Source organism: Podarcis melisellensis (assembly GCF_964234715.1).
Source record: "Podarcis melisellensis genome assembly, chromosome: 17".
Lineage (NCBI taxonomy): Eukaryota > Metazoa > Chordata > Lepidosauria > Squamata > Lacertidae > Podarcis > Podarcis melisellensis.
In genome coordinates, this window is record NC_138534.1 from 8,694,780 (window position 1) to 8,702,993 (window position 8,214).

Below are 8,214 nucleotides of genomic sequence, written 5' to 3' on the forward strand. Positions count from 1 at the left end.
CTTCAAGCATTAATTAGATTTAAGCATGTTGGTTATACAAGGCTGATTTATCCCAAATGATCGTGTCAATTTTTGTCCCAGTCTCTCATTAAGAAGGATTCTACAGCACACCAACAGTTGTAAATATATACGTACCAGTTCCTTGGTTTCTTCTTCACAGTTGAAGCACTGCCTTATTTCAAATGCCTAAACAAACAAACCCCTGTGTTGCAAAATATGAGTCAGCAATATCAAAAGCAACACGATGGCCAGAAACAATAACAATGTGAAAAACTTTATGGAATAATTCAAAACATCAAAACTAACAAACTGAAGTCTCTGAAAGTCCTTAAATGAATCACGGTGCCAGAGACTTTACCCAGTGCAGAGCAAGCTGTGAAGTGACTACATAATCGCATGAGCACTGTTCCAGAGTATTTTTCATTATATCTATTTGAAAAAAGATTGGTTAATGAAGAAATTACATATATTTTCTACTTACAAGTGTTGAACTAATTGACTGATGAAGAATTCAACAAAACAGTAGTTGTTATCCGGAAACACTGTTCAACAGAGTTCAGAGTTGGACATCAGAATTGGACATTTGCTGATTATTTCAAATGCCAGCATTAATTTTGAGTTTGAATGAGGCAGGCACCTTAGTCCTATCTCTTAGCTTAGAGCTCTTCTAAATGAGGTTACGTGACCCGTTGTTGCCAATTGTCAACAATGCTGTGCAGAAATGGGAAACCACTAACCCAACTGTCATGTGGCTTTGTGTCCCTCAGGTTCAACGCTGAAGTCAAGCACATCAAAATACAGACTAAGGAGGGTTTGTATCGCATCACAGAGAAGAAAGCCTTCAAAGGACTTATAGTAAGAATCGGTTTTTCCCTTCTGTCTTCACGGTGAATGTTACAATTGAGGAGAAGAATGGGGGTCAGGAGAAAAAAAATGAGAGGAAGTTGGAGGGAGAGTGAAGGCAAACATATCTTTATTTCAGTTCCAGGATAGGCAGAAGGGAGATCTTTGGCAAGCACCATCACAATAGTGATGATGGCAAAGGGCCAAACCAGGCAATGCATAGGATGGTAATTAAGAAGGTGCATGAATAGTCTCTCTACAATTGGGGCTGTTTCGTTTAAGTGAAAAGCAATCACCCAAGCTGTGATCAGAAGCAAAAGAGCACAATGCAGAGGAGCTGCTTAACCCTTCCCTTTAGGGCACATCGCCCCAACCCTTTCCCAAGGAAAACTCATGGTTTAGCGCTGAATCAGGACAAGCGGCAGTTGGGTTTCCTGCAGATTGCTTTTTGTTCCAATTCAGCGCCAAAGAGTGGGCTTCCTGGGGAAAGCGGTAGGACAAAGGCAAAATCCCCAGACCCATGCCTAGAAAGCATGAGACAAGCGAGAAACATCTTGGACCCTTAGGGCTCATCCACACTTACCAAAATTTCCTCCACCCTTTCCAGGCACGGTTAGCTCTTTAAAGCTCTAACAGCTTCGGCCCTATATACCTGAAGAGGCGTCTCCATCCCCTTCGTTCAGCCCAGACACTGAGGTTTAGCTCCGAGGGCCTTCTGGCGCTTCCCTCCTTACGAGAAGTGAGGTTACAAGGAACTAGGCAGAGGGCCTTCTTGGCAGTGGCACCTGCTGTATGTTTGTATATTCTGTTGGAAGCTGCCCAAAGTGACTGGGGCAATCCAGTCAGATGGGCGGGATACAAAAAAAGTTGTTTTTGTTGTTGTAAGTGTCCAAGCGCCCTTTTTTTCTCTCTCTCTGGAGCTTTCCCCATGAAAACCTACTCTTTAAAGCTCAATTGTAGCAAATGGCAATCAATGGGAAACCCAAATTGACATTTGCTCCAACTGAATGTGAAAGGGCAGGTTTTCATGGGATGGCTTGAGGGGGGGAGAAAAAAAGTGGGGCAAAAGGTAAGGGTGAATAAGCCTTTAGTCTGCTTAATATCAGCTTCCCCGAGATAAGTTTTCTAGAAAGGGCAAGATAGGGTGAGAAAATATGGGGTGACTCGAATGTATCATCTAGTGAGTAGACAAATGAAAGGAACATGTTAAATATCCCCACCTCTGCTGTCCCTGCACTCAAAATGGCAGCTACCAGACTGCTGAGAGGCTGTTCATACATCTTCTATGTAATCTATAGTTGAGCCCTGGGAATCAGTTTATGGCATGTCTCGCATGTTACACAGAAGCCAAAGAACCAATTCTGAAAAGGGGAATTAGAGCTTGGGGTTCAAAGAAACAGCTGAGATGTATTTCAGTTGCATTCCTTTTTTTTCCTAATATTGTTCTGATATGTGCCTTGCATGTCATGTCTTTCTTTCTCAGGTGAATTGGTTAGATATGCCTTACCAGCTACACATGCTGCCTTCCTCCTCTCCAGGGGGCATATTGTGCAAGCTTTAGGATGTTGCCTTTATGAAGAAACTCTTTTTTCTCTCTCTCTAGGAGCTGGTGCAGTTTTACCAAGAGAACTCCCTGAAGGATTGCTTCAAGACCCTCGATACCGTGCTACAGTTCTCCTTCAAAGAGCCTGGGAACAGAACAGTGCCCAGGGCCTCTGGTGTGTGTGATCTGTGTCTCATCTCTACAGTTTCAATTAAAAGCAAGATATAGGACGCGGGTGGCGCTGTGGGTTAAACCACAGAGCCTAGGACTTGCTGATCGGAAGGTCAGCGGTTCGAATCCCCGCAACGGGGTGAGCTCCCATTGTTCGGTCCCTGCTCCTGCCAACCTAGAAGTTTGAAAGCACCTCAAAGTGCAAGTAGATAAATAGGTACCACTCCAGCGGGAAGGTAAAGGGCATTTCTGTGTGCTGCTCTGGTTCGCCAGAAGCGGCTTAGTCATGCTGGCCACATGACCCGGAAGAACTGTCTGCAGACAAAGGCCGGCTCCCTCGGCCAGTAAAGCGAGATGAGCGCTGCAACCCCAGAGTCGCCTGTGACTGGACCTAATGGTCAGGGGTCCCTTTACCCTTTACCTTTATAGGAAAGCAATGGAGGCTTGCTGTGCTTCTCTGGGGTTATTCTGTGGCCAGAGACCCAGAGGTACAAGGTCTTTCAGACAGAGAATGCAATCAGAGCTGTCCATGAGTGCAAGTTTTTTGCACCATGTACACAACACCATTATGTGCCCCCCAGCTTTACATTTAATCTGGATTTCTGGTTGCAGTGGCACTCTATTATTGTTATTAACCTGCCCTTCCACCCAAAGATCCCAGAGTGTATTACAATATTAAAACACAGCTTGTTAACACAATTGGGGGGGGGGTTGTCACATTTAATATAGCTTTCAATGGATGGTCTTGCCACATCCGTGCCTCCATTTCCTCCTCAACAGAGCATGACCCGGCCACTGTTTTTGGCAGCCCAAGCTACAGTGGTACCTTGGTTCTCAAACTTAATCCATTCCGGAAGTCGGTTCCAAAACCAAAGCGTTCTAAAACCAAGGCACGCTTTCCCATAGAAAGTAATGCAAAACGGATTGATCCATTCCAGACTTTTAAAAACAACCCCTAAAACAGCAATTTAACATGAATTTTACTATCTAACGAGACCATTGATCCATAAAATAAAAGCAGTAATCAATTTACTGTACTATAAAATAAATAAGAAAGCATTATAGATTATAAAAATAAAAATTATTATTTTTTCTTACCAGCGCTGATGATAGTCATTGTTTGGATGGGGGGCTTTTATCCATTTCCACAGTCACACAATCAATCAATAAGTAGCTGAACTGGGTTCCACACAGTCACAAAAACAAATTATGGTAACTGAAAAAGCCTCAAAAACAGAAATGCAAAATAAATAACAAAAACAAAAGCACCAAACTTCACCCATTCTGGAAATCTGCTTGACTTCTGAAATGTTTGAAAACCAAGGCGCAGCTTCTGATTGGTGCAGGTGCCCTGGAAACAATAGCCAACAGCCGCATCGGAAATTCAGCTTCCGAAAAACGTTCAAAAACCATAACACCTACTTCCGGGTTTTCGGCGTTTGGGAACCAAGGTGTTTGAGTACCAAGGCATTTGAGAGCCAAGGTACCACTGTTTACAAATGTGTCTTTTCTCCAGTTGCCAGATGCAGAAGTGACATCAGAATTTCAACAATCTGGTTCAGAGGAGCTATTCTCTTAACACGTTTTCAACACAAGGTCCAAACTCCATGGTCCAACCTGTGTCAACTAGCGTGTGATGAACAATCGAGTACTATTCTTTAATAGACTAGGCAATTTCCTACCTTTCTTCAGTGGTTGCCTGGCTTTCTCTGTGTTTAAATCCACCTGTCTGTCTATTGCATCTTATGGAGATGGAGGCTGAAGAGCAGACATAACATTGAGGTCAGCTTCATGTGGCCTATGCAAAATACAAAGACTGGATCATATAACTTGTATTATTTTGCATACAGTAGTAGTGCAGTATAGATCAGGCCTCCCATGCCTTCTCAATCCTCCTTGGCTTACATGCACATAAGGAAGCTCTTATCTAGCCCGAGCACAAAAGGGAAATCTTCTAGATCTCTCCAAATTCTGCATAGAGAAAGGGTTGGTGCATGCAGACTATTAAGGCCTGGAATTGATAGTATCATGCCTGTTCATATCCTGTACGCCAGAGCTTTCCAAACTGTGTGTCATGACACATTATTGTGTCAGCTGCAGCGTGTGTCTCGCACAAATGCTGCCTGCGCTCTTTCTGGGGCTGGAAAGGGGTTAATTTAACCTCCAGTTTGCTAGTAAAACTGAATTGCTGTGTCGCGAAATGATGCTTGTCTAAAAAGTATGTCACCCACATGGAAAGTTTGGAAAGATCTGCTGTGTGCATTTGTTGACCACAATCACTTTTAACTTCTACATCATGCTCACTGCCTTCCAAGTGGTGTGCAGTTTCAGGGACGTGATAAGCACCCCTTTATTGTTTCCATGCCTAACTCTTTATTATTCCTTGACAGGCAAAAGCTGCAAGTACTTTGGTTCAGCTAAGGCTCGCTACAATTTCTGTGCAAGAGACCGGACGGAACTGTCCCTCACAGAGGGAGACATCATAAAGATTCTCAACAAGAAAGGGCAGCCAGGATGGTGGAAGGGAGAGGTCTATGGCCGGGTGAGCACCTTTGTAGCCATGCCACTCTGAGCTGCTCGCCTTGGAGAATGTGGTACATTTGGAACAAACTGAGACCGATATACACCCCTCACCTCTGAAGTGAATGAATTTTGGAGCCAAGAGAAATACTGGGGACCTGTCAGGACTTTTTGCACTATTTTTGCACTATTCCAATAGCACTAATAGTGGGACGCAGGTGGCGCTGTGGGTTAAAGCCTCAGCACCTAGGACTTGCCGATCAAAAGGTCGGCGGTTCGAATCCCTGCAGCGGGGTGCGCTCCCGCTGCTCGGTCCCAGCGCCTGCCAACCTTGCAGTTCAAAAGCACCTCCAGGTGCAAGTAGATAAATAGGGACCGCTTACCAGCGGGAAGGTAAACGGCGTTTCCGTGTGCGGCTCTGGCTCGCCAGAGCAGCGATGTCACGCTGGCCACGTGACCCGGAAGTGTCTCCGGACAGCGCTGGCCCCTGGCCTCTTAAGTGAGATGGGCGCACAACCCCAGAGTCTGGCAAGACTGGCCCGTACGGGCAGGGGTACCTTTACCTTTACCTTTAATAGCACTAATGCAACTGTATAGATCATAGCTGTCAACGTTTCCCTTTTTTTAAGGGAAATTCCCTTATTCCCAATAGGATTCCTCGCAAGAAATGGGAAAAGGTGACAGCTATGGTGTAGAGGTAGCTGCCTTCAGCCACACACACAAACACAAACACACTTTGGCCATTTTTAAGCAAGGCAATGTGCAGCTAGCTACATGGGCTATTTGTCAGCTGGGAGCTGATGTGTGTGCCCCAGTTGAATTGGGACCAGAACTGGGTTCATCTCTGGAGCAAGGGTTACAGAAGGGTCAAAATGGAAGCAGATTCTGGGTCTGGAACAAGGTAATTGTCCAACAAGCACTAGAGAGAACAACAGCCAAGGTAAGGAGCAGCTAAAGTTGCAGGCAGGGAGATGATCCAAACACAGCAACCACTACAAGGGACAACTAGAGCCAGAGCGGGGGCACAAGCTCCTGGAGGTCGAGCCCTTTTTGCCCCATGGGCACTCACCCTGCTCATCCTGCTCCCACCGGTGCGTGCAGCACCCCAGGCACCCATGCAGCTAACTATATCACTGGGTTCATTCAAGAAGTCAGCAGTAGGAACTGGGAAGTGGGGAGCACAGACTGGGAACCATAGACCTACTCAAAGCCAGAAGCAAATGTAGATATGGTCATGGCCAAGCTGGGTCCGGATAATCCAACAAATTATTTAGGGAAGTGTAGCTGTGGTGGACTCAAGAGAACAATTCTCTTCCTTATTCCTCTTTTCTGTATCCCTGCATGGTTCACCAGGGCACCAATACAGAAACTAGGAATCTGCCGGTTCAAATACCAAGTTGATTCCAGCACTGATTGAATGTATATTAACTGGGCTGCTGATGTCTACTGGGAGAGCTTTGAGAGCCCGAGGTATGATAGGAGGAAGAGACCTCTTATCTATCTGCACATAAACACATCCTTGCCACATCACCAGGAAACAATAATTACATAGTTCCTAGAACATGTTGAACTAAGAAAGATGGCAGAACACTAGCCTACATTGCTGTCGGTCCATAAAATGATGTCACAGTTGCTATTGGGGTAGCTGCTAAAAATTAAATGCCTTCAATGAGGTTACACTGTGTATGTCAACTCAAAGCTGCTAGAACCTCATTTGAATGGTTAATCCCTAGCATCTACCAGTAGCTGAGAGTTTGCTAGACTGGACTTGCACCAACATCAGAAAAAAAATATTGTTGGGATCTTGAAGTCTGTGGCTCTCACCCTGGGAGCATTCTCATTGCCTGATAGGGCTCTCTAATCATTCCTTATATTTATGTTCTTTCTCTACAGGTTGGCTGGTTCCCAGCAAACTATGTGGAAGAAGATTATTCAGAGTATTGCTGATGGCACACCCAGTTGGGTGCATTGAAGGATTCTTTTGCAGCACATCCTGGGACAACCACAGAATCATTTTCCTGTAGCCACTGCTGTGCAAAAACTATTATTTATGAACTGTCTTTAATTCCCCTCACATTGGTTTCTGACCTTCACTGTGTGTTCTTAATATCAAATAAACTGGGTGAGAACCCGGTTGTAACTACCAAAGAGCAAACCTCATCATCAAAATCATGTGTGAAAAAATAAAACTACAACATGAAAAGCTGCTCTTTTTTTAACACCACAATTGTTCATAGCCACAAAGATATTGTGAGCCAAGTTCCCTTTGAGTGTGCATAATAGCTGCATAACCCAGCATGCAATTTCCACGTTTTCTGCATGGTATCCTTGATCTGGAACAAATGTGTTTGGAAACTGCTAACATTCAAATATAGTCTCCCTAGACCCTTTTTCACTATTGTTATTCTTCATTCTTTTAATACTGCCCACAAAAAAACCATGTAATTTTTCAGGCCTTGGTGGTAGTAGCAGCTTCCACCTGAGGCTCTGGATCACTGCTCTGCTCCTTGGTCCTTCTAGACTCTGTGGTCTTTCTAGATTGCTCCTTCTAGACTCTCTGGTCTTTCTCTAGAACAGGGGTTAGCAAACTTACCGTGCCTTGGGCTGGTGTCTCCAGCACCGATCGCCCAGAGGGCGGGAGAGTGCGTGCCCATGTGCATGAGCACACGCTATTTCCGGTGCACTTCCGGGTCGGAGGAGAACCGGAAATAGCTTGTGTGCATGTGCACGGGCCTCCTCCGACCCGGATGTGCACCAGAAATAACGCTTCTGCTTGCGCAAATAATGCTTATGCATGCGCACAAGCTATTACCGGTGCTGCTCTGACCCGGAAGTGGGCAGCCGCGCAACGCAGCGCCGGTAAGAGCGGGCAGCGGGGGTCGCTGCGGGCCCCACAGGCCTTAGTTTGGGGACGCCTGCTCTAGAAGGTATTAGTGAGACCACAGAGAAAGACCAGAGAGTCTAAAGTCTTTGACCGCCAGGCTTCTCCTTCTAATGGGAAACCAGTTGCCTGGGTGAAGGCAATTTGCTGAGCCTGGGCTAAGACAAAAAGGGTCTGCGTATACATTCAAAGTTGTCAAAAGCATGTCAACACATACCACTTGAGCCACAGAACTTAGGTTGAGATTTTTGACTAT

At 45.4% G+C, this 8,214-nt stretch overlaps 1 protein-coding gene across 8 annotated transcripts in view; it reads left to right on the plus strand.

The window, feature by feature from the left end:
* Positions 1-7,280, plus strand: part of VAV1 (vav guanine nucleotide exchange factor 1) — a 75,782-nt gene extending 68,502 nt beyond the window's left edge. For 7 of the 8 annotated variants that reach the window (XM_081893985.1, XM_081893981.1, XM_081893982.1 and 4 more), the window contains 4 exons: positions 768-855; positions 2,447-2,561; positions 4,948-5,099; positions 6,971-7,280. In XM_081893985.1, coding sequence (XP_081750111.1) covers positions 768-855; positions 2,447-2,561; positions 4,948-5,099; positions 6,971-7,024 — 409 coding nt within the window. In that variant the 3' untranslated portion in view covers positions 7,025-7,280. Of the gene's footprint in view, positions 1-767; positions 856-982; positions 1,083-2,446; positions 2,562-4,947; positions 5,100-6,970 lie in introns of those variants that run through there. The other variant, XR_014163925.1, reaches the window with a different exon arrangement.
* Positions 7,281-8,214: the final 934 nt, after the last annotated feature.